General features: G+C 63.7%; 1 gene segment (V, D, J or C); it reads right to left on the bottom strand.

Annotated features, from left to right (window-relative positions):
• Positions 1-21793: 21793 nt before the first annotated feature.
• On the bottom strand, positions 21794-24028 carry LOC115517111. The segment is given in 4 exon segments: positions 21794-22188; positions 23025-23363; positions 23563-23868; positions 24022-24028. Coding segments are annotated over 4 exon segments (1047 nt in total).
• Between the last annotated feature and the right edge of the window lie 1320 nt (positions 24029-25348).

Below are 25348 nucleotides of genomic sequence, written 5' to 3' on the forward strand. Positions count from 1 at the left end.
CCCCAACAGACACAGGCTCTGGGCTCATGAGATCCAGTCCCCAGGCTCACCCCACCCAGACCCCAGGCTCATAACCCAGGCCCCAGGCTCACCCAACCTAGAAACCCTGCTCACCAGACCAGGAGCCAGTCTCACGAGGCCCAGGCTTCAGGCTCACCAGACTCAGGCCCCAGGCTCACCAGACTCATGCCCCAGGCCTAGCCCAACCAGGCCCAAGATTCGCCAGACTCAGGCCCCAGGCCTATCCCACCCAGGCCCCAGGATCATGAGATCCAGGCCCCAGGCTCACCAGAATCAGGCCCCAGGCCTACCCCACCCAGGCCCCAGGATCATGAGATCCAGGACCCAGGCTCACCAGAATCAGGCCCCAGGCCTACCCAACCCAGGCCCCAGGATCATGAGATCCAGGACCCAGGCTCACTCCACCCAGGCCCCTGCTCACCACACCCAGGCCCCAGCTCAGGAGATCCAGGCCCCAGGCTCACCCCTTCTATCCCAGACTTACCAGACTCAGGCCCCAGGCTCATGAGATCCAGGCCCCAGGCCCAACAGACACAGACCCCAGGCTCATGAGATCCAGGCCCCAGGCCCAGCAGACACAGGCCCGGGCTCATGAGATCCAGGCCCCAGGCTCACCCCACCCAGACCCCAGGCTCATAACCCAGGCCCCAGACTCACCCAACCTAGGACCCCTCCTCAACAGACCAGGACCCAGTCTCATGAGGCCCAGGCTTCAGGCTCACCAGACTCAGGCCCTAGGCTCACCAGACTCAGGCCCCAGGCTCACCCCACCCAGGCCCCATGCTCACCAGACTCATGCCCCAGGCCTAGCCCAACCAGGCCCAAGATTCACCAGACTCAGGCCCCAGGCTTAGCCCACCCAGGCCTCAGGATCATGAGATCCAGGACCCAGGCCCAACAGACCCAGGCCCCAGGCTCATGAGATCCAGGCCCCAGGCCTAGCGCAACCAGGCCCAGGACTCACCAGATTCAGGCCCCAGGCCTACCCCACCCAGGCCCCAGGCTCACCCCACCCAGGCCCCTGCTCACCAGACCCAGGCCCCAGGCTCAGGAGATCCAGGCCCCAGGCTCACCCCATCTTTCCCAGGTCACCAGACTCAGGCCCCAGGCTCAGGAGATCCAGGCCCCAGGCTCACCCACGTAGGGCCCCCACTCACCAGACCAGGACCCAGTCTCATGAGGCCCAGGCTTCAGGCTCACCAGACTCAGGTCCCTGGCTCACCCCATCCAGGCCCCAGGATCACTCCACCCAGGCCCCCTGCTCACCAGGCCCAGACCCCAGGCTCACCCCACCTACCCCAGGCTCAACAGACCAAGTCCCCAGGTTCACACAACCTAGGACCCGTGCTCACCAGACCAGGACTCACGATGCCCAGGCTTCAGGCTCACCAGACTCAGGCCCCAGGCTCACCAGAATCAGGCCCCAGTCTTACCCCACCCAGGCCCCAGGCTCATGAGATCCAGGCCCTAGCTTACTCCACCCAGGTCCAAGGCTCACCAGTCTCAGACCCCAGGCCTACCCCACCCAGGCTCAGGGCTCATGAGATTCAGGCCCAGGCTCACCCCACCCAGACCCCAGGCTCATAACCCAGGCCCCAGTCTCACCCAACCTAAAAACCCTGCTCACCAGACCAGGAGCCAGTCTCATGAGGCCCAGGCTTCAGGCTCACCAGACTCAGGCCCTAGTCTCACCAGACTCATGCCCCAGGCCTAGCCCAACCAGGCCCAAGATTCGCCAGACTCAGGCCCCAGGCCTATCCCACCCAGGCCCCAGGCTCATGAGATCCAGGCCCCAGGCTCACCCCACCCAGGCCCCAGGCTCATGAGATCCAGGTCCCAGGCTCATCCTACCCAGGCCCCTGACTCTTATGATCCAGTCCCCAGGCCTACCCCACTCAGGCCCCAGGCTCACCCTACCCAGGCCCCAGGCTCATGAGATCCTGGCCCCAGGCTCACCCCACCGAGGCCCTAGTCTCACCAGACTCAGGCCCCGGGCCTAGGCCAACCAGCCCAGGACTCACCAGACTCAGGCCCAGGCCTACCCCACCCAGGCCCCAGAATTATGAGATCCAGACCCAGGCCCAACAGACCAAAGCCTTAGACTCATGAGATCCAGGCCCCAGGCCTGACAGACACAGGCCCCAGGCTCACGAGATCCAGGCCCCAGGCCCACTGGACAAAGGCCCCAGGCTCATGAGATCCAGGCCCCCTGCACACCAGACCCAGGCCTCAGGCTCAGGAGATCCAGGCCCCAGGCTCACCAGACCCAGGCCCCAGGCTCAGGAGATCCAGGCCCCAGGTCAACAGACCTAGGCCCTAGGCTCACCCCACCCTGGCCCCAGGGTCACTCCACCCAGGCCCCTGCTCACAAGACCCAGGTCCCAGGCTTAGGAGATCCAGGCCCCCTGCTCACCAGACCCAGGCCCCAGGCTCACCCAACCTAGGACTCCTGCTCACCAGACCAGGACCCAGTCTCATGAGGCCCAAGCTTCAGGCTCACCAGACCCAGGCCCCAGGATCACCCCAGCAAGACCCCAGGCTCACCAGACCCAGGCCCCAGGCTCACCGAACCTAGGACCCTTGCTCACCAGACCAGGACCCAGTCTCACGAGGCCCAGGCTTCAGGCTCACCAGATCAGGTTCCAGGCCTACCCCACCCAGGCCCCAGGATCATGAGATCCAGGCCCCAGGCTCACCCCACCCAGGCCTCCTGCTCACCAGACCCAGGCCCCAGGCTCAGGAGATCCAGGCCCTAGGCTCACCCCACCTACTCCAGGCTCACCAGACCAAGGTCCCAGGTTCACCCAACCTAGGACCCCTGCTCACCAGACCAGGACTCACGAGGCCCAGGCCCCAGGCTCACCAGACTCAGGCCCCAAGCTCACCCCACCCAGGCCCCAGGCTCATGAGATCCAGGCCCTAGGCTTACTCCACCCAGGTCCAAGGCTCACCAGTCTCAGACCCCAGGCCTATCCCACCCAGGCCCCAGGCTCATGAGACTCAGGCCCCAGGCTCACCAGAATCAGGCCCCAGGCCTACCCCACCCAGGCCCTAGGCTCATGAGATCCAGGCCCTAGGCTTACTCCACCCAGGTCCAAGGCTCACCAGTCTCAGACCCCAGGCCTACCCCACCCAGGCCCCAGGCTCATGAGACTCAGGCCCCAGGCTCACCAGAATCAGGCCCCAGGCCTACCCCACCCAGGCCCCAGGCTCATGAGATCCAGGCCCTAGGCTTACTCCACCCAGGTCCAAGGCTCACCAGTCTCAGACCCCAGGCCTACCCCACCCAGGCCCCAGGCTCATGAGATCCAGGCCCCAGGCTCACCAGAATCAGGCCCCAGGCCTACCCAACCCAGGCCCCAGGATCATGAGATCCAGGACCCAGGCTCACTCCACCCAGGCCCCTGCTCACCACACCCAGGCCCCAGGCTCAGGAGATCCAGGCCCCAGGCTGACCCCTTCTATCCCAGGTCACCAGACTCAGGCCCCAGGCTCACCCCACCCAGGCCCCAGACTCACCAGACTCAGGCCCCAGGCTCAGCCGACCCAGGGCCAGGCTCATGAGAACCAGGCCCCAGGTTCACCAGACCCAGACCCCAGGCTGACCCCACAGAGGCCCCAGCCTACCCCACCTAGGCCCCAGGCTCATGAGACCCAGGCTCCAGGCTCACAAGTCTCAGGCCCCAGGCTTACTCCACAAGGGCCCCAGGTTCACCAGACCAAGCCCCAGGCTCGTGATCCAGGCCCCAGTTTCACCCCACCCAGGCCCCTGCTCACCAGACCCAGGCCCCAGGCTCAGGAGATCTAGGCCCCAGGCTCACCCCATCTACCCCAGGTCACCAGACTCAGGCCCCAGGCTCACCCCACCTAGGCTCCCTGCTCACCAGACCCAAGCCCCAGGCTCAGGAGATCCAGGCCCCAGGCTCACCCACGTAGGGCCCCCACTCACCAGACCAGGACCCAGTCTCATGAGGCCCAGGCTTCAGGCTCACCAGACCCAGGCCCCAGGCTCACCCAACCTAGGACCCCTGCTCACCAGACCAGGACCCTGTCTCACGATGCCCAGGCTTCAGGCTCACCAGATCAGGCTCCAGGCCTACCTCACCCAGGCCCCAGGATCATGAGATCCAGGCCCCAGGCTCACCCCACCCAGGCCCAAGTTTAGGAGATCCAGGCCCCAAGCTTAGGCAATCCAGGCCCCAAGCTTAGGAGATCCAGGTCCCAGGCTTACCCCACCTACCCCAGGCTCACCAGACCCAGATCCCCAGGCTCACCCAACCTAGGATCCCTGCTCACCAGACCAGGACCCAGTCTCATGAGGCCCAGGCTTCAAGCTCACCAGACTCAGGTCCCAGGCTCACCCCACCCAGGCCCCAGGCTCATCAGACTCAGGCCCCAGGCCTAGACCAACAAGGCCCCAGACTCACCAGACTCAGGCCCCAGGCATACCCCACCCAGGCCCCGGCTCATGAGATCTAGTCCCCAGGCTCACCCCACCCATACCCCAGGCTCATAAGACCCAGGCCCCAGGCTCACCCCACCCAGGCCCCCTGCTCACCAGACCTAGGCCCCAGGCTCAGGAGATCCAGGCCCTAGGCTCACCCCACCTACCCCAGGCTCACCAGACCAAGGCCCCAGGTTCACCCAACCTAGGACCTCTGCTAACCAGACCAGGACCCTGTCTCACGAGGCCCAGGGTTCAGGCTCACCAGACCCAGGCTCCAGTCTCACCCCAAGCAGACCCCAGACTCACCAGACTCACCAGACCCAAGCCCCAGGCTTACCCCACCCAGGCCCCAGGCTCAGGAGATCCAGGCCCTAGGCTCACCCCACCCAGGCCCCCTCTCACCAGACCCAGGCCCCAGGCTCACCCAACCTAGGATCCCCACTAACCAGACCAGGCCCCAGTCTCACCAGACTCAGGCCCCAGGCCTACCCCATCCAGGCCCAGGCTCATGAGAACCAGGCACTAGGCCCAGCAGACACAGGCCCCAGGCTCACCCCATGCAAGCCCTAAGCTCACCCAGATTTAGGCCCCGGGTTCATGAGACCCATGCCCCAGGCTCACCATACCTAGGCCCCCTGCTCACCACACCCAGGCCCCAGGCTCATGAGAATCAGGCCTCAGGCTCACCTTACTTAGGCCTCCCCTCACCCCCAATCATCAGACCAGGCCCCAGGCTCACCCCACCCAGACCCCAGGCTCATAGGACCCAGGCCCCAGGCTCACCCCACCCAGGCCCCCTGCTCACCTACCTAGGCCCCAGTTTCACCAAACCTAGGCCCCACGCTAACCCTGCAAAGGCCCAAGGCTCACCAGACACAGGCCCCAGGCTCATCAGATCTAGGCCCAAGCTTACCCCACATAAGCCCCAGGCTTACCAGGCCCAAGCTCACCCCACCCCGCCCTCAGGCTTGTGAGAACCAGGCCCAAGGTTCACCAGACCCAGGCCCCAACTCACCAGAACCAAGCCCCAGGCTCACCACACTTAGGACCCAGGCTCACCCCACCTAGGCCCCAAGCCCACCAGGCTCAAGCCCCGGCTCCTAAGACCCAGGCCCCAGGCCTCTAAGACCCAGACCCCAGGCTCCTGAGACCCGTGACTCGAGCTCACACAGTCAGGGCCCTGGGAGGACAGCCCTTAGCTCATGGCGTGCTGGGGTTGGGCAAGTTCCAGAGACCCTGCTGGAGACATAATGTTATCCCCGGAGTGTAGTTATAGTTGGAAAGGTAACACAGTTGATCTGTTGAAATGGCTGGAGGTGGCCGCTCTGTGTCCGTGGGCCCTCCTCAGTGAGGACATGCATGAAGGGCCGGGCCGGGGGGGGAGGGGACTCATCCCCCTTTTACTCAGGAGAATCTGATCACAGAGTGTGCGTGTGTTTGCCACACAGGATATGGTTTCTGAAGTTTATGAGAGCAGTATTAGAAATTAATGTTGAAAATATTTATTTTGAGAGAGTGCATGCGCCCCAGTGGGGAGGGGCAGAGATAGAAGGAGATACAGAATCGGAAGCAGGCTCCAGGCTCCCAGCTGTCAGCACAGAGCCTGACGCGGGGCTCGAATTCACGAACCATGAGATCATGACCTGAGCCGAAGTCAGACGCTCAGTCGATGGAGCCACCCAGGTGCCCTGAAGTTAACATTTTTAACACAGAAAAGTACAAAGAACATAATTGTTCTAACTGTGCAGGGAGAGCCTGGGGTGAGGCCAGGTGAGGGATCCCCTTTTATTTGGAGGGTGGTGTTCCCTCCTCCCACCTGTCCTGGGGGTGTCAGAGTGGTCCTGCCCAGCATGCAACCCCTCACTCTCCCTGGCGGGGCCCGGCCTGAGGGTAGAAGGTGCAGGATGGAGTGCCCTCCACCCTGCGGGGGACCCAGAACCTCCTTCTCATCAGCCAAGCCACAAGTGGGGAAGGCCTGAGGGGGGGCGGGGCGGAGAGTGGAGCCTTCTGGAGGGTGCGCTGACCTGCCATCCCCATGGGACCCGTCTGAGGCCCCCCGGGCCCCCCGCCCCGCCCTGTGGGTCTCTCCTGGGCCCCCTGGAGCTCTCTCACCACCTGCCCTTCCCTTTTCTTTGGGCCAAAGTCGCTGAAGGGCACCCAGGCTGGCTGCCCCCTCCTGCTCTGCTCAGGATGGGCTTGTTTTCCTTTTCTGTTAAAGAAAACACAATCCCTTTTTATTGTGAAATGTCACATTATGACAGCAAAGTGCCCCAAACCAAGACGCACAGCCGGAGAGCCGTACCGGCCCCAGGCCCAGCCATAGCAGCCCCCTCCTCCCAAAGCCACCAGAGCCTTCATGCCTCCCTTTCCCAGGGGGACTTGTATCCCCTGGAGCCTAGGGGGCACCGTCCCAGTGGGGCAAACTCAGCCTCTGTCTGTGTCGTAGCATCTGGTCACTAGGAGTCTTCCCCAGGGCTCAGCCGGAGGGGGCGGTTATCACGTCTGCGTGTGTCCTTGGGCTGGGGTCCTCGTGGCTCTGTGCACAGACCTTATCCCACAGACCCTTCCAGAGCTGGTGTGGGGAACCAGGGCCTGGGGGGCTGCAGGGGAGGTCAGGGCTTGGCCAGGATTCACCCCAAGAGCGCTGGAGGCCATGGTCAACTGTGGATTCCAGAACAGTCCCCAGGGTAGCAGATGGGGGTCAAGCGGGGGGGAGGCTGCACGTTGAGAGACGTGCAGGAGAAGGGTCAGTGTGGGCCCATCAGGAGGCGCAGGGCCTGGCGGTGGGTAGGCACTCAAGGGCCAGCTCAGGACGGCGGGACCGTGAGTCCCAGACACCTCGTGCCTCGCGGCTGGGGGGGTCTCAGAGGGGCTGTCAGCCAGCTGCCAGGGCTGTGTGTGTGCGGAGTGGGTGTATGTTCCCAGCCTGAGCCGTCGGCCGCCCTCCTGGCCCGGACCCCCTGCTGGTAGATGTGGGCCTGGGGGTCCGAGGGGCTCTGGGTGTGGGGTTTGCGCTCTGGGAGTCTGGGTGTGGGCCTGGGGCGTGGGTGCGTCCCTTTCCAGAAGCTCAGAACCGGGGTCCCCGTGTTCCCAGGACGCAGCCCCGGCCCCAGGGAGGGTGTTTCAGCACAGGCCTGGGGGTCTCTGGGCTCAGAGCTTCTCCCGCAGGCTCCTCAGGAAGCCGTGTGAGCCTGTGTTTGTGTGAATGTGTGAGCCCCTGGACCCTGTGTGCCTGTGTGTGTGCGTGCATGCAGCGCCCACATGGCCGTAGCTGAGTGTGAGCCTCTGAGCGTGTGTGAGTGGCCGGGAGGGTGCCTGTGTCTGTGTCTCTGAATCTGCGTGTCTCTATCCGTGTGTCTGTGTCCCTGAGTGTGTGTGTGTGTGTGTGTGTGTGTGTGTGTCTGTACCTCCATGTGGCTGTGATTCTGGTGACGCTATGTGTGTGGGAGACCGTGTGAGGAAGGGCCACCCCGCTGACCCCTGTCGTCTAGGCCACCCTCGTGGAGCGCTCTCTCTTCAAACTGAAGTCTCCTCTGAGGGGTTCTGGCCTGGCTGGGGAGGTGGGTGCCGGCAGGGATCCCCGCTCCTGGGAGGCCACCCGGCCAGGACGCCGCCGTGCCATGTCCCAGATGGGGGCACTCCCAGGGTGTCCCTCACCATGGTCATCATGCCCTCGCTGGTCCTCCGGGCTCCTCAGCCTGGGGCGTTGGAGGCACAGGCAGCTTGCTGTGTGCAGGGTGGGGGCTCCCAGGGGCCTCCACAGCCCGCTAGGAACAAGGGGCAGGTCTGCATCCAGGGTGGCCGTTCGGGGCAGGCCCTGAGGGTCTCTGGGCCGGGTAGGGGTGGCCCCACCGGGGAGCCGGAGCCTGAAAGTGTACATGTGGGCCATGGAGGGGGCAGCCCCTATTCTGGGCACAGCAGGGACAAGGGTTGGGGGCAGGATGGGCCCTGAGGGGCAGTGCAGGCTGGAGCTGAGGGGTGGGTGGGACCTGGCTGTGGGCCGGGGGCTTTGTCCCCGGGTGGCCTGCAAGTCCTACAGGAGGCCCCTTCCACGAGGCAGTCCCCTGGGAGGCGGCCTGGGGGCCTGGCCACTCTGGACCTGTCCACCTGGCGGGATGGCCAGGGCAGGGGGGGGAGAACGGTCAGGAATCCTCCCACCCAGCAGCTGGCCCCGCACCAGCCTCCCCTCCCCCCAGTGCAGATGCTGGAGAGTTCTGGCTGGACTGCTCTGGTCTCAGGGGCCAGTGGGGCTTTCCACCCCGGCCCCCACCTGCTCTGTGGTTCCCGTCCTTGGTGTTTTTAGAAATATTTGCAAGTGTATGTTTGTGCCTGTGTAGGGTGGGGGTGGGAGCCGCACCGGTGCCCACGGGGTCATGTTTTCCATACTGAGCTGGGGGGCGGGGAGCTGTGTGTGCAGCCTCCCCGGCGAGGGCAGCGAGGGTCCCGGTGGGGCTCCAGGGTGTGCGCCTGCACTCTGGACGGCATGTGGAGCCCCGGCCTGGGTGGTGTCCTTGGTGGGGAGGCCCCAGTGGCCAAGAGGCCTGTCCTGAGTGTGGCCCAGGGTCCTGCTGTCCAGAGCGTTCCAGAAACACAGTCTCCCTGGCTTGAGGAGACAGATGGGGAGTGGGCCTCGGTGACAGGGAGGTCCCACCCCGCACTCACGCCCCACGTGTGTGTCCACACTCGCTGCTGCCCCAGCACTGGCCTCCCCGGGTGTCCTCGCGGGTGACAAGACCCGGCGCTTGCTCCGTGTGCCACAGCCTCCCCTCCGTGGCCTCACAGCTCCGACCTTGCCTGTGACTTGGAGGCCCGGGGAGGCCGAAGTGCCCGTGACGGCAGACTTCCTGCCCCAGGGACCGAGCGCAGCTCCAGGGCGGCTCATGCGAGTGTGTGTGAGAGGAGTGGGGTGATCGGGGCCCGTTGGTGTGCACGTGCCCTGCTGCCTGCACAGGCGTGCACAGATGTGTACAGGGTATATTATGTACACGCGTGCACGCAGATACACACAGGTGTGTGCAGTGTGTGCGGGTGTGTACAGGTGTGCACAGGCAAGCAGTGGCTGTCCCCAGGAGACCCGGCCGTCTCCTCTCGCTTTCTAGGCCTGGCTCGTCATCCCCTCCAGCCACGATCTGGGTCTCTCCTGCTTCTCCTCACGCCCCCTGAGCCCCGCGGGCAGTGACAGGGCCCGGCTGGCGGTCAGGGTGTGGTAGGCTGGCCCCAGCAGGGAGCAGGGGCGCTCGGTGAGCTGAGGAGCCCCTGGGGGTCGGGGCCGGGCCTGCTCCCCCGCAGGGCGAGTGGCGAGGGCGAGGACCCCTGTGATTCAGCCTCACGGAGGCGCCTGCGCTTCAGGGCGGGTGGCCCGGACCTACACAGAGATGGACGCGTGGAACCCACTCGCGCACGGCACGCCCGTGGAACGCGCACGGCACGCAGAAGCGCAGAGGAACGACTCCGTCGCACACACTGAACAGCATGGGGCCCACACCCGGCTACAGACTCCCATGGACCAAAACACACACTCAGCCCTCCTTTTACACACTCAGAACACGTGCACACTCACACTCTCCCGCCTCCCTACACACGCACTCAGAGACGTGCCCATGAACGCACACTGACCTCCTCGGTCTCCAGCTCACACACTCACTCATGTCCAGAGGGGGACATTCAGACCCCCACACGCACACTCACACTCTCACACCCATTCTCCTCCCTCCAGGCCCTGGGGGCTCAGGGAGTCCCACTGAGGCTCACGCAGGCCCACCACTCCCTGTGGGGCTGAGCAACGTACCCGGGTGTCTGGGTCCCAGCCTCACCACTCACTAGACCTGTGCCTCCCGGCCCGCCTTGGGGGTCCCATCTGTGAGGTGGGCACATGCCCTCCGCTCAGGGAAGGCCCCCACACGAACGGTGCAGGAACATGTGGGCAGAGGTCAGCCAGCAGCTGGGAGCAGCCGAGCAAGTCCTGGGCCAGAGCCAGGGGCCTGTGTGCAGGTGGGGACAGAGCAGCCTGGGGACCCCTGTGCCCCTCCGGGGTCTGGCCCCTCGGCCGGTGGGGAGCCCACCCAGCCCTGTGCACCGTGCACCGTCACTGTGCTGGCCGCAGCGGGGCCTCTGGGCCTTGGGGAGAAACCCGCAGGCCTGCCTGGGTCCCCAACAGGGGGCCGGGAAGCGGGGGCCCCCGTGCCGGGGGAGGCAGGAGACTCAGGCCTGGGGCCGGCGCAGGGTCCCCCACAAGGGCGCTGACAGCCAGGGCCGTGGGCCAGAGAGCAAGACAGCCACACGGCACAGCCTGAGGACAGGGATGGACAGCTGGAGGTCGTCAGGACAGAGGGCAGGGTGAACTTCCAGAGTGCTGGGGGCCCTGGCAGGGAGCACTGGGTAATGCACAGGTGCCCCATCGCCGTGCTCCACACCCGAAGCCACCAGAGCACTGCGTGCCGACCACGCTCAGCAGCAAGAACGGAAAACGGTCTCGGCCCAGGTCCCACCACACGTCTGTGTCCCGTGTGTCCGTGTCCCTCCAGCCCCTCCTCTCCTCCTCTGCACATTCGAGGGCCCATCTGAAGACCCTTGCTGAGGAGGGCATGTGGGCGGGGGGCTAAGGGGCAGGGTACGCCCGGGCTGACCCCCAGGCCTCCTGGCGATGCTCACTCAGCATGTGCCTCTAAAGACCAGGGGCTTTGCAGACGGCCATGCCATCCTTGCCATTCCAAGTGAGGACTCCTGACTTCTCGGGGTCCCCCGGACCCACACACACACCCTCGCCCCCGCACCGTGTCCCCTGTTCTCGGGGCTCCCACCCGGACCCCCCGCCCTGTTCCCCTGGCCCTGCCCTGCGGTTCCAGCAGTGGGTCTGGGCACGGGGGCGGCCCCCGCTCCTCGGACCCTCGATCCCAGGCGGTGAGCCCCCAGCCCTCTCTGGAGCTTACGGAGCCGCAGGTCTGGGCTTGGCGGCCCCTGGCAGTCACTGCCCCGTTGTGGCCCCCAGACTCGCCCACAGGGTGGGGCAGCATCGTGACTCTCTAGAGAGTCACAGGTCAGGACCACTGGCCTCGGACATGCTTTCACTGAGGGTCACAAGATGCCTTGGGGCCCCCGTCCCCTGGCTGCCGTGTGCAGTAGGGGCCCGGGGTCCAGGCAGAGGTGGGGGCACCGGGGTGAGGGCCGTGCTTTCACTGAGGGTCACAAGATGGGGTCTCTCGCTTCTTCATTCCCCCTCCATGTGTTAGCTGGGACCCCCCCCCCACCTCCTCAAAGGAGAAGTTCCCTCATGTGCTATTAGCTGGTGATTGTGGAGCAGGGATCATTCTGGAATGAGCACCGCTGCCTTCCCCTTACTCCTGTTTTCAGAATAAGGACCTGAATCAGTTCCCCAGTGTCAAGGGATCTCACTGGAACACGAACCGCATGGCGCCCCTTCATGCTGCCATGCTTTCCCCGCCCCCATCACCCTCCCTGGGCATCTCCCTCCATTTGCCCTGGTGACACACTGCAGTCCCCAGGGGACCGGCCCTGGCTGGTGTCCTGCAAACACCAGTTGGGGGGGGGGTGTCATGGCAGTCCTGGGCCTCCTGGCCTGCTGGCTCCAGCAGCGTGCCGACGGGCACTCCCCCTCTCGGCACCCTCACTGAGATCCCGGTGGGGGGGAGCAGGGGTCTGGTGGCAGCTCCCTCCCCCTGCCTCTGGGGCCCAACTCCAGGGCCTGACACTGTGCTCTCTCCCACCACCCCACCCCCACCAGGACAGGTGTGACAGGCTCCAGGCTCTGTCTCTGCCCCAGTTACTCATTTTGGGCAAACCAGGCCCTAGATGTGACATGCAAATGGCTGTCTGTTCCAAACTGAGAAACGTCTTTCTCACCCCCTGGGGCTGTTCCCCAAAATAGCTTGCATCGGTCCCCACCTGCAGCCCCAGCCACCGCCCCCACAGCATGGCCGGGTTGGCCTAGGCCTTGGGTTCGGGGGACCCTCCACCCCGCCAGCTGGCAGAGGCCCACCTCGGGTCAGTGACAGAGTCACTGCCCTGCCAATGGGGACTTCAGCCTGTCCTCCTTGTCCCATCTTTGTGATCGGGGTCCCCAGGGAGGCCACCCTGCAGGCTAGCCTGCGAGGGTCCAAGCCCCAGGGCTGGTGGGTGTAGGGGGACCATGAGGGAGCAGAGGAGAAGGTGTGCAGTCCCCACCCTACACACCGGGGCAGCGAGGCTCAGCAGGGCCAGGGGGCTGGCCCCAGGTCACATGGGGATGGGCACTGCTGTCCCAGGCTGTGGCTGTGGGTGACCACAGCACCTGAGCCCCTGTCAGCCTACGGCCCCCCTGCCCTGCCCAGGCCTGTCCTTGTCCCCACCCTACCTGTCCTCCACCTCCCTTTGTCCCTCTGTCTCCTTCCCTGTTTGTCTGTCTGTCCCTGCCTCTTTCTACCTCTGTGTCTCCCTGTCTCCCTCTTTCTCACTGTCTTCCTGTCTCTGTCTTTCTGTCTCTCTCTCTCCACTTGTGTCTCTTCATGTCTCAATCTGGCATGTAAGGGGAAGGCAGCGGTGCTCATTCCAGAATGATCCCTGCTCCACAATCACCAGCTAATAGCACATGAGGGAACTTCTCCTTTGAGGAGGTGGGGGGGGGGTCCCAGCTAACACATGGAGGGGGAATGAAGAAGCGAGAGACCCCATCTTGTGACCCTCAGTGAAAGCACGGCCCTCACCCCGGTGCCCCCACCTCTGCCTGGACCCCGGGCCCCTACTGCACACGGCAGCCAGGGGACGGGGGCCCCAAGGCATCTTGTGACCCTCAGTGAAAGCATGTCCGAGGCCAGTGGTCCTGACCTGTGACTCTCTAGAGAGTCACGATGCTGCCCCACCCTGTGGGCGAGTCTGGGGGCCACAACGGGGCAGTGACTGCCAGGGGCCGCCAAGCCCAGACCTGCGGCTCCGTAAGCTCCAGAGAGGGCTGGGGGCTCACCGCCTGGGATCGAGGGTCCGAGGAGCGGGGGCCGCCCCCGTGCCCAGACCCACTGCTGGAACCGCAGGGCAGGGCCAGGGGAACAGGGCGGGGGGTCCGGGTGGGAGCCCCGAGAACAGGGGACACGGTGCGGGGGCGAGGGTGTGTGTGTGGGTCCGGGGGACCCCGAGAAGTCAGGAGTCCTCACTTGGAATGGCAAGGATGGCATGGCCGTCTGCAAAGCCCCTGGTCTTTAGAGGCACATGCTGAGTGAGCATCGCCAGGAGGCCTGGGGGTCAGCCCGGGCGTACCCTGCCCCTTAGCCCCCCGCCCACATGCCCTCCTCAGCAAGGGTCTTCAGATGGGCCCTCGAATGTGCAGAGGAGGAGAGGAGGGGCTGGAGGGACACGGACACACGGGACACAGACGTGTGGTGGGACCTGGGCCGAGACCGTTTTCCGTTCTTGCTGCTGAGCGTGGTCGGCACGCAGTGCTCTGGTGGCTTCGGGTGTGGAGCACGGCGATGGGGCACCTGTGCATTACCCAGTGCTCCCTGCCAGGGCCCCCAGCACTCTGGAAGTTCACCCTGCCCTCTGTCCTGACGACCTCCAGCTGTCCATCCCTGTCCTCAGGCTGTGCCGTGTGGCTGTCTTGCTCTCTGGCCCACGGCCCTGGCTGTCAGCGCCCTTGTGGGGGACCCTGCGCCGGCCCCAGGCCTGAGTCTCCTGCCTCCCCCGGCACGGGGGCCCCCGCTTCCCGGCCCCCTGTTGGGGACCCAGGCAGGCCTGCGGGTTTCTCCCCAAGGCCCAGAGGCCCCGCTGCGGCCAGCACAGTGACGGTGCACGGTGCACAGGGCTGGGTGGGCTCCCCACCGGCCGAGGGGCCAGACCCCGGAGGGGCACAGGGGTCCCCAGGCTGCTCTGTCCCCACCTGCACACAGGCCCCTGGCTCTGGCCCAGGACTTGCTCGGCTGCTCCCAGCTGCTGGCTGACCTCTGCCCACATGTTCCTGCACCGTTCGTGTGGGGGCCTTCCCTGAGCGGAGGGCATGTGCCCACCTCACAGATGGGACCCCCAAGGCGGGCCGGGAGGCACAGGTCTAGTGAGTGGTGAGGCTGGGACCCAGACACCCGGGTACGTTGCTCAGCCCCACAGGGAGTGGTGGGCCTGCGTGAGCCTCAGTGGGACTCCCTGAGCCCCCAGGGCCTGGAGGGAGGAGAATGGGTGTGAGAGTGTGAGTGTGCGTGTGGGGGTCTGAATGTCCCCCTCTGGACATGAGTGAGTGTGTGAGCTGGAGACCGAGGAGGTCAGTGTGCGTTCATGGGCACGTCTCTGAGTGCGTGTGTAGGGAGGCGGGAGTGTGTGAGTGTGCATGGGTGTGCAGGTGCATGTGTGAGGGGCTTGTCTCCAGCGCCTGCCCCGTGTCCTGCCCCGTCTCTGTGTCTTTGCCTTGACCTTCTCTCTGCAGCTCTCTCTGTTCCTTTCTCCTGTCCATTGTCTTCACCTCCCCCTGTCTGTCTCTCTCCCCTCTTGTCTTTGTCTCTCTCTCTGTCTCTCTCACTGACCCTGGTGTGGTCTGCCCTTCCTGGACCCTCAGTGTCCCCCGGTGTGGGATATGGGTCCTGCCGTGAGCCCTGTGGAATGTACCTGTCCTGGTCCACAGCCCAGGGGATGCCTGCTGGAGTCCCGGGGCTGTGCCCACAGTCTATCGCTGCCTGTGGGGTCTAACGCAGAGGAAGCACGACAGAGGGAGGGGTGTGTGGGTGCAGGGCCAGCAGAGGTCAATGTCAGACTCTAAGGCCAGGGTCCCATCTGGCCTGGCTGTTTTGTGGGCCCAACCCTCAGAAGCCTTAGAGGCTGCATGCCGCTGAGTCCTGTGGCCGGTGGGAGCCCTACTGACCTGTGGATGTCAGAAGAACCTGTGCAGATCCTGCCAACACCTAGGCTGACCCCGGGCTGACCCTGTTTGACCCTGGCTGATCCTGGCTGATCCTAGACTGACATTGGCTGTCCAAGGTGATCCCAGCCGACCCTGGATAGACCCTGACTGATCCTGGCCTGATGCGGGCCCACGTGTGGTGGGGGCTGGAGTGTTCTGCAGGTCTTGGGGACTTCTCTGCCACCACAGCCTCCAGACCCTTGCCCAGGCCCTGGGCCCCAGGGCCATCTGGCCAGATCTCTGTTTTCGGGCCTGATTCTCAGAATAGCAGTCTCTGGCTGGGACACCTGGGCTGGGCCGCACTCACAATGACTCAGCCTCCCCTAGGACTATTTTGGGTGTTCAGCAGGTGAAGCCTGAGAAGAAAGAGAAAAACAAGAGAACACAAACACCATCACCTCCTCCCTTCCCCTGTATCGGGGACCCTCATGGATGGGGGCTCTGCCTCATGCCATCTGGGCCCTGGAAAAGATGAGGCCAGACATGGGGTCATCACTTCGCCCTCCATCTAGTGCCCAGGCCAAGAGGGTCTTGGATCACCTGGGAGGCTCCCCCTCTACCATGCAGGCACTCTGATGAGGGTCGGGACTAAGAACCCAAAGCATGGGAATAGAACTCAGGACCTAAGTGTGATGCAAGCCATGAACAAGGGCTCCAACTCAGAATAAATGGCCACTAACTCAGGACCTGACCATGTAATGAACACTAGGACTCAGTTTTTAGGCCCAGGGCTCAGTGACCCAGAATTGGGATTAGTGACAGGATCAGGGCAGAGTGACCAGGAGCAGGGTCAGTGACCAGGAATTGGAATTAGTGACCAGGACCAGGCTCAGGGACCAGGACCAGGGCAGAGTGACCAGGCCCAGGCTCAGTGACCAGGCCCAGGCTCAGTGACCAAAACCAGGGCTCAGTGACCAGGACCAGGGCTCAGTGGTATGGAACAGGCTCAGTGACCAGGACCAGACTCAGTGACCAAGACCAAGGCTCAGTGATCAGGATGAGGGCTCAGTGACCAGACAAGACTCAGTGACTAGGACCAGGGCTCAGTGACCAGGACCAGGGCTCAGTGATCAGGACCAGGCTCAGTGACCAAGGCCAGGGCTCAGTGACCAGGACCAGGGCAGAGTGACAAGGCCCAGGCTCAGTGACCAGGACCAGGGCTCAGTGATCAGGACCAGGCTCAGTGACCAAGGCCAGGGCTCAGTGACCAGGACCAGGGCAGAGTGACAAGGCCCAGGCTCAGTGACCAGGCCCAGGCTCAGTGACCAAGACCAGGGCTCAGTGACCAGGACCAGGGCTCAGTGATCAGGACCAGGGCTCAGTGATCAGGATGAGGGCTCAGTGACCAGACAAGACTCAGTGACCAGGACCAGGGCTCAGTGGTATGGAACAGGCTCAGTGACCAGGACCAGACTCAGTGACCAAGACCAAGGCTCAGTGATCAGGATGAGGGCTCAGTGACCAGACAAGACTCAGTGACTAGGACCAGGGCTCAGTGACCAGGACCAGGGCTCAGTGATCAGGACCAGGCTCAGTGACCAAGGCCAGGGCTCAGTGACCAGGACCAGGGCAGAGTGACAAGGCCCAGGCTCAGTGACCAGGACCAGGGCTCAGTGATCAGGACCAGGCTCAGTGACCAAGGCCAGGGCTCAGTGACCAGGACCAGGGCAGAGTGACAAGGCCCAGGCTCAGTGACCAGGCCCAGGCTCAGTGACCAAGACCAGGGCTCAGTGACCAGTACCAGGGCTCAGTGATCAGGACCAGGGCTCAGTGATCAGGATGAGGGCTCAGTGACCAGACAAGACTCAGTGACCAGGACTAGGGCTCAGTGGTATGGAACAGGCTCAGTGACCAGGACCAGACTCAGTGACCAAGACCAAGGCTCAGTGATCAGGATGAGGGCTCAGTGACCAGACAAGACTCAGTGACTAGGACCAGGGCTCAGTGACCAGGACCAGGGCTCAGTGATCAGGACCAGGCTCAGTGACCAAGGCCAGGGCTCAGTGACCAGGACCAGGGCAGAGTGACAAGGCCCAGGCTCAGTGACCAGTACCAGGGCTCAGTGATCAGGACCAGGGCTCAGTGATCAGGATGAGGGCTCAGTGACCAGACAAGACTCAGTGACCAGGACCAGGGCTTAGTGGTATGGAACAGGCTCAGTGACCAGGACCAGACTCAGTGACCAAGACCAAGGCTCAGTGATCAGGATGAGGGCTCAGTGACCAGACAAGACTCAGTGACTAGGACCAGGGCTCAGTGACCAGGACCAGGGCTCAGTGATCAGGACCAGGCTCAGTGACCAAGGCCAGGGCTCAGTGACCAGGACCAGGGCAGAGTGACAAGGCCCAGGCTCAGTGACCAGTACCAGGGCTCAGTGATCAGGACCAGGGCTCAGTGATCAGGATGAGGGCTCAGTGACCAGACAAGACTCAGTGACCAGGACCAGGGCTTAGTGGTATGGAACAGGCTCAGTGACCAGGACCAGACTCAGTGACCAAGACCAAGGCTCAGTGATCAGGATGAGGGCTCAGTGACCAGACAAGACTCAGTGACTAGGACCAGGGCTCAGTGACCAGGACCAGGGCTCAGTGATCAGGACCAGGCTCAGTGACCAAGGCCAGGGCTCAGTGACCAGGACCAGGGCAGAGTGACAAGGCCCAGGCTCAGTGACCAGTACCAGGGCTCAGTGATCAGGACCAGGGCTCAGTGATCAGGATGAGGGCTCAGTGACCAGACAAGACTCAGTGACCAGGACCAGGGCTTAGTGGTATGGAACAGGCTCAGTGACCAGGACCAGACTCAGTGACCAAGACCAAGGCTCAGTGATCAGGATGAGGGCTCAGTGACCAGACAAGACTCAGTGACTAGGACCAGGGCTCAGTGACCAGGACCAGGGCTCAGTGATCAGGACCAGGCTCAGTGACCAGGCTCAGTGACCAAGAAGACCAGGCTCAGTGATCAGGACTAGAGCTCAGTCATCAGACCAGGGACCAGTGATCAGGAAAAGGGTTCAGTGTTGAGGACCATGGATAAGTGATCAGAATAAAATAATCATGACAGGGACACGGTGATTAGATCAGGCCACAGTGACTAGACCAGGGCTGAGTGATGAGTACCAGGGTACAATGTCAGGACCAGGGCTCAGTGACAAGGGCCAGGCACAATGATTAGGACCCAGGCTCAGCGGCCAGGACCATGGCTTAGTGATTAGGTCCAAGGCTCAGTGACCAGAATCAGGGCCCAGTGACCAGGACCAGGACCCAGTGACAGGGACCAAAGCTCAGTCACAAGGACTAGGGGTCAGTGATCAGGACCAGAGCTCAGTGAGCAAGACCAGGTCTCAGTGATCAGGACCAAGGCCCAGTGATCATAGCCAGGTCTCAGTGACCAGGACTAGGGCTTAGTGACCAGGACTAGGGACCAGTGATCATAACCAGGGCTCAGTGACCAGAACCAGGGCTCAGTGACCAGGACCAGGTCACAGTGATCGGGACTAGGGCCCAATGATGAGGACCAGGTCTTAGTGATGAGGACCAGGGCTCAGTCACAAGGACCCTATAGGGGCCAGTGATCAGGACTAGAGCTCAGTGACCAGGACCAGGGCTCAGTGATGAGGACCAGGGCCTCGGTGATCATGACCAGGTCTCAGTGAATCATGACTTGGGCCCAGTGACCAAGACCAGGGTGCTGGGTGCTGTTCTTGGCAGGGGTCTTGCTTCATACTGTCCTTGGTGAAGGACAGTTCTTGTCCTGTGCCTGTGCCTTATGGAGGATCAGATCAGCTGGGTTCTAGGTGAAGGACCCTCACCCTGGGCCTTGAGGGAGGTGTCCCCTTATCCCAAACCTCTGTCCCTCTTTTCCCTCCTCTCATTCAGAGTCTGAGAACCTTTGCCTTTGGGATCAGTTTATTGTGCCAGCATGGCCTGTGTGTGGGGGTGGGCGGGCAGTTTCTGAGCAGCGCTGAGCTCTGACATCCAGCTGGGCTTCCCAGAAGCTCCTCCAGCCTCCTCCCTGCAAACACAGTGGGGTCAGGGTCCGGGGGAGTTCCTTGCCAGTGCCCTGTCCCCAGCCCTGGCCTGCCTCAGGGGAGACGGATTGAGTCCTACAATGACTTCACCCAGGGAACCTAACTCCCAGAGCCTGCTGGGGGACATTGAAGCCCCGGCCCCAGGACCACCCACATCCTCAGTGTCTGTGAGGGGATCACCTCCCTGGGAGGCCAGACCCCCTCCCCCCCAACCCCAAAGGTGTGGAGTAGGCAGATGCTCTGGTGGCCGAGCCCCCTGTCCCCGTCAGCCCACCCCTCTGCCTCCTCACCCCACCTGTGTGCCTGGCTGGCTTCTGCTCAGTACTGGGGGCCCTCTCTGCTGTCGGCTGGGCCCCGCACACTTGTCACGGTCAGCGCTGTGCTGTAGAAGAGACTCAGTAGGAAGAGGGTGAGCAAGGTGACCGTGGTGGGCCACAGGCTGGCTCCTGGGGCGTCTTCCTCCAGGTCCTCCTGCGGTAGGTCCAGCACCAGCCAGGGAAGTGGCTCCCGGCAATCTGCAAGACACTGAGAGTCTGCCAGACCCACACCCGCACAGGTGGGCGCGAGCCCAGGCCTTCCCTTCCACGCGCCCTCGGGGTCGGGACAGTGGGGTGCCCTCTCGCAGGACTGGGGCTGCCTCAGGGAGGATGAGGTGACAGGTGCCCAGGGAAGGGGCTGGGACCCTTGCAGTTTTTCAGATGCCCAAGGCCCCCCATGTCTGAGGGAGTCCTGGCAGGACCTTGGGGAGAGAGACCTGGCAGGGCCAGAGTTCTGCTGCTCTAAATGGAGCTCAAGCCCAAGGCCTCCTGGACGCCCGCCCCGTCTGTGTGCTCAGCAAGTCCTATGTTCTTGGCTTGGCCTGGGCCTGGGCCCTGGGTGGGGTCAGAGAGGACCAGACATGCCACCCTCGGACGCTCCGGGGTGAGACAGGGCTCTGGGTCTGAGGGCACGCTGCCTTCCCAGGGAATGTGGCTGATAGGCTACAAGGAGTTTGAGGGAGGCCCAGGCGAAGGCCACCAGCATGGGCTGTCTTCAGGGTCTTAGGACACAGACCTTCTGTGTTAAGTGGGATTTGGGTCTGCTTGTCACATGCTGACACATCCAGTCATCCATCCTTCCATCCGTCGGTCCGTCCCTCTCCTTCCTACCATCCACCTGTCTGTCCATCCTTCCTTCCATTACATGTCCTGTGTTGTGTCTGCCTGACTGTCTGCTGTCTGTCTGCTGTCCCACTCAGCTATTGACTCTTCCTCTCCCCCATCTCTTTAGGAAGCTCTTTCTCTGGGCCAGGCACTGGCTCCCTTGGTGGCCAGACTTTTGAGAGGGGAGCAGTGGCCATGTGGGTGGCGTCCCCAGCTCACTTTGGCTCTGGGAGCAGTGGCAGGAGGCCAGAGGCCAGGTCCCGTGGGGAAGCCCAGCAGGTGTCTGAGATGAGAGCAGGGGCCCCGCTGCCCCCTTGTGGGAGCTATACCTCCAGGTGTCCCACGGTGGCCACAGCAGGGCCTCTAAGCTCTGTCTTCCTGCCGGGGCCTCCCGCAGCAGCAGCTGCAGAGGGGCCCTGGTGGGAGCTGTCTCTCCTCACCCCTCCCCGGCCTGCCCTTGCCATATCCATACTCGGGTCCAGGAAGAGATGGGAGACCTGAATCCGGGGGTCAGGCAGGGAGCAGGGGCTGTCTGGGAGGGTCTGTGGAACTGGGCCCTGAGCTGTGGCCAGGGAGCACACAGGCAGGGTGGGGAATCTTGGGCAGGGAACACACCCCCCCCTTGCCTTCGTGGACCCGGGTCTGGGCTGTGAGCTTCCTGCATCTAGACGTGTGTGCGTGTGCGTGAGTGTGAGCCTGGGGCATGTGTGTGCTGCCTACAGAGTCGTTTGGTGCAGGGTGGCTCCCTCGCTGGGTGCATCAGTGAGGCCGTCCCACAACCGTGTGCGTTTCACCACCCGTGGCGCGAGCCCCTAGGATCCTGCCCTCCCCTCATTCCTGCCGTGGCCCCTGACGGTGACACCAGCCTCCTCACCGGCCACCTGCTCTCCTGCCTCCCTCTCGTCCCTCACAGCTGCCCCTAGAGGCATTTTCTGAGATCCAAGACCACGTCACCTGCCCACTGAGGACTTGCGTGGTGCCCGCTGCTCAGGACCCACTGGGCTGTGCCCACCTCGCTGACTGTCGACCTCGGGTTTGGCTCCCAGCTTGCCTTGCTGTGCACCATGTGCTCACACACGCACACGCACACACACACACGGGTGTGAAGGCCGAGCAAGGAAAGTGAGGCCCCAAAGGGTCAGGGCAGCAGTCGCCCTCCCCCCTGCGGGCCCTGCCGTGCCCCGGCCGCAGACCTCGAATATGGACAGACAGGCAGCCTGAGGGAAGCGTGGGGCTGCTTTGGGCCAGTACGGAGTTTATTCAGGGAGGGGCAGGTGGGCAGTTCAGTAGCAGACGCCTTCCACATCCGACATGACCACAGACACGTTGACGTGGGTGGGTTTACCCGCCAGGCGGTCGATGGTCTTCTGGGTGAAGGCCAGGGGCAGGGCCTCGTGCCCCACCATGCAGGAGAACTTCTCCCCCTGCTTCCAGTCCTCGGCCGACACTCGCAGCACGCTGGTCGTGGCGAAGGTGGGGACGCTCTGGTCGGGCTCCTGCAGGGGGCCCCAGGTCAGGTACTTCTCCCGGGACAGCTCCTGGGATCCTTGCAGCCATCGTACCAGCACGTCCTCGGGGCTGAAGCCTCGCACGAGGCACGTCAGCGACACCAGCTCATTGAGGGCCAGCTCTTCCGACGGCGGCGGCAGCAGGTGGACCTGGGGCCGGAAAGTGTTCTCTGGAGGGCAGAAAGCTGGGTTAAGGGTCTGGGCACCCCAAGCCTCAGTGTCCTCGGGAAAGTGTTCCCCGCAGGGCAGAGAGCCGGGTGGGGGGTCTGGGCACCCCAAGCCTCAGTGTCCTCGGGAAAGTGTTCCCCGCAGGGCAGAGAGCCGGGTGGGGGGTCTGGGCACCCCAAGCCTCAGTGTCCTCGGGAAAGTGTTCCCCGCAGGGCAGAGAGCTGGGTGGGGGGTCTGGGCACCCCAAGCCTCAGTGTCCTCGGGAAAGTGTTCCCCGCAGGGCAGAGAGCCGGGTGGGGGGTCTGGGCACCCCGAGCCTCAGTGTCCTCGGGAAAGTGTTCCCCGCAGGGCAGAGAGCCGGGTGGGGGGTCTGGGCACCCCGAGCCTCAGTGTCCTCGGGAAAGTGTTCCCCGCAGGGCAGAGAGCCGGGTGGGGGGTCTGGGCACCCCGAGCCTCAGTGTCCTCGGGAAAGTGTTCCCCGCAGGGCAGAGAGCCGGGTGGGGGGTCTGGGCACCCCGAGCCTCAGTGTCCTCGGGAAAGTGTTCCCCGCAGGGCAGAGAGCCGGGTGGGGGGGTCTGGGCACCCCGAGCCTCAGTGTCCTCGGGAAAGTGTTCCCCGCAGGGCAGAGAGCCGGGTGGGGGGTCTGGGCACCCCGAGCCTCAGTGTCCTCGGGAAAGTGTTCCCCGCAGGGCAGAGAGCCGGGTGGGGGGTCTGGGCACCCCATGCCTCAGTGTCCTCTAGTAAAATGTGGGTGGGAGCCTCTAAGCCCAGGGGCTCGAGGGAGGAGGCAGGCCAAGGAGTTGCCCAACGGCACCTCACGGTCAGGGTCTGGGCCCACCTAGGACTTTGGAGATGGTGTCAGTTTTTGGCGTCTTGAGCTCGGGATGGGTGGCGGTGCAGGAGAAGTTCTCCCCGCGGTTCCATGGCTCAGCACAGCCTGGAAGGACACTGGACACACTGTAGCAGCCGCAGGAGTCACGCTCTGGGGGCTTCTGGATGGCCTGCTTCCCCCCTGAGGGCGTCCAGGAGAACAGGGCACCCTTGGGGCTGTTCAGGCCGCTCAGTGTGCACGTGATGCTGGCATTGGAGCCCAGAAGCAGGTCCTCGAGGGCGGGCTTGTGTAGTGACAGGCGGGGTTCATTGCACGGGGAACACTGAGGAGGGGGGTCAACTGGAACTGGGGGGAAGGTTGAGCAGGTCAGTGAGCCCCTCTGCCCACCTCCCCTCCCCCTCCCTCCAGCTCCTTCCCGGGTGCCTGTCTCGGCCACTCGCCGGGAGCTGGGCCTGGCAGCCCGCTCTCCTCCCAGGGGAGTTCCGGGTGGTGGGTCAGGGTGAGAATGCGGCGGCCCCCGCCCCGCCCCAGCCTGCCCTCTGACCTCTGCAGGGCACAGACACGGCCGGGCTGGTGCTGGAATAGTGCTCCACTTGGCATTGCAGGGACGCGCCATCCGGGCACTGGCTAGCCGGCAGGGTCAGCTGGCTGCTCGTGGTGTACAGGTTCCCGGAAGCAGACTTCACTGCGGGGAAGTTCCGGATGGACGCGCCTTCCTTGCTGGGGCTCCAAGTCACTCTCAGGGGCTCCGGCGGGAAGAACCCTTGCACCAGGCAGGCAACGACCACTTGCCCGGCTGGGTCACTGGTCCTGAGGCTCAGCGGGAAGACACGGGGGCTGGTTTTGGACTCTGCAACACAGGACGCTCTGTGAGGCGGTGGGCCCGCATGCTGCCCGGACCCGTGACGGCCTCACAAGCCCGGGGTGATGCCCGTTTCTCCTTTACACTGGAGGAATCCGGCACAGAGAGGGTTAGTGACAGCCCTGAGGTCATTCAGCTCACGTGCCATGGACCTGGGGTCGGAACCGGCTGCCCGGGTCCTCTTGCACTGTTTCTGAACGTGCTTGTCAGGGTTCTAGCACGAGGACCTGGGCATGTTCCTGGGAGAAGGCCTCGGGCACAGGCCGCTCCCAGACGGGATTCGTGGTTATTGAACACAGCTCTCCCACTCACTGGCTGAGTCCACACGTGCTGCTGGACTTTCAGCTTCCCATCTGTGCAGTGGGCACAGACATGCTCTCTGCTGGGCTTTGGGGATCATGACAGGTGGGCCCAGAGCGGGGGCACAGGCAGAGCAGTCCAGGCTTGAAGCGAGTCTGCACCAGGGCCTGTTGCCAGGTAAGAGGTGGCACAGGGCAGGAGACGAGGTCTGTTCCTCCGGGACCCCCTTCCCACCAACCAGTCAGGGTCCCCATCCACCCACCCACCCGCAGCCTCCAGATCAGTGACAGTTGACCTCTGTGGCCTATGAAGTTTTGGAGGTCAGAGGCCTAATTCCAACTCAGTCCTGGGATATCCCTGCTGGAAAAGTCAAGAACACAAGGCATGATCTGCTCATACAGGACCAATTTCCTTCAAGGACTGGTGAGGAGAGAGGGGATCATGGCTGCAAAGGAAGTAGCATGGCCCTCATGCATCCCCGAGGAACACAGGGGCCAGCCTGGCTGGAGACCAGATCTCTGGGGGCTGACACTAACCCAAACAACACCTTCCCTTGCACCCTAGCCCAGCCCAGTTCAGCCCAGCTCAGCCCAGCTAAGCCCAGCTCAGCCCAGGTCAGCTCAGTTCAACTCAGCTCAGCCCAGGTCAGCTCAGTTCAGCCCAGTTCAGTCCAGCTCAGCCAAGTTCAGCCCAGCTCAGCCCAGTTCAACTCAGCTGAGCTCAGCTGAGCCCAGGTCATCTCAGTTCAGCCCAGTTCAGCCCAGCCCAGCCCAGCTCAGCTCAGTTCAGTCCAGTTCAGCCCAGCTCAGCCCAGGTCAGCTCAGTTCAGCCCAGTTCAGCCCAGTTCAGCCCAGCCCAGCCCAGCTCAGCTCAGCCCAGCCCAGGTCAGCCCAATTAAGCCCAGCCCAGCCCAGCCCAGCCCAGCTCAGCCCAGTTCAACTCAGCTCAGCTCAGCTCAGCTTAGCCCAGCCCAGCTCAGCTCAGTTCAGTCCAGTTCAGCCCAGCTCAGCCCAGGTCAGCTCAGTTCAGCCCAGTTCAGCCCAGTTCAGCCCAGCCCAGCCCAGCTCAGCTCAGCCCAGCCCAGGTCAGCCCAATTAAGCCCAGCCCAGCCCAGCCCAGCCCAGCTCAGCCCAGTTCAACTCAGCTCAGCTCAGCTCAGCTTAGCCCA

Source organism: Lynx canadensis, chromosome B3 (genome assembly GCF_007474595.2).
Source record: "Lynx canadensis isolate LIC74 chromosome B3, mLynCan4.pri.v2, whole genome shotgun sequence".
In the NCBI taxonomy this organism is placed as follows: domain Eukaryota; kingdom Metazoa; phylum Chordata; class Mammalia; order Carnivora; family Felidae; genus Lynx; species Lynx canadensis.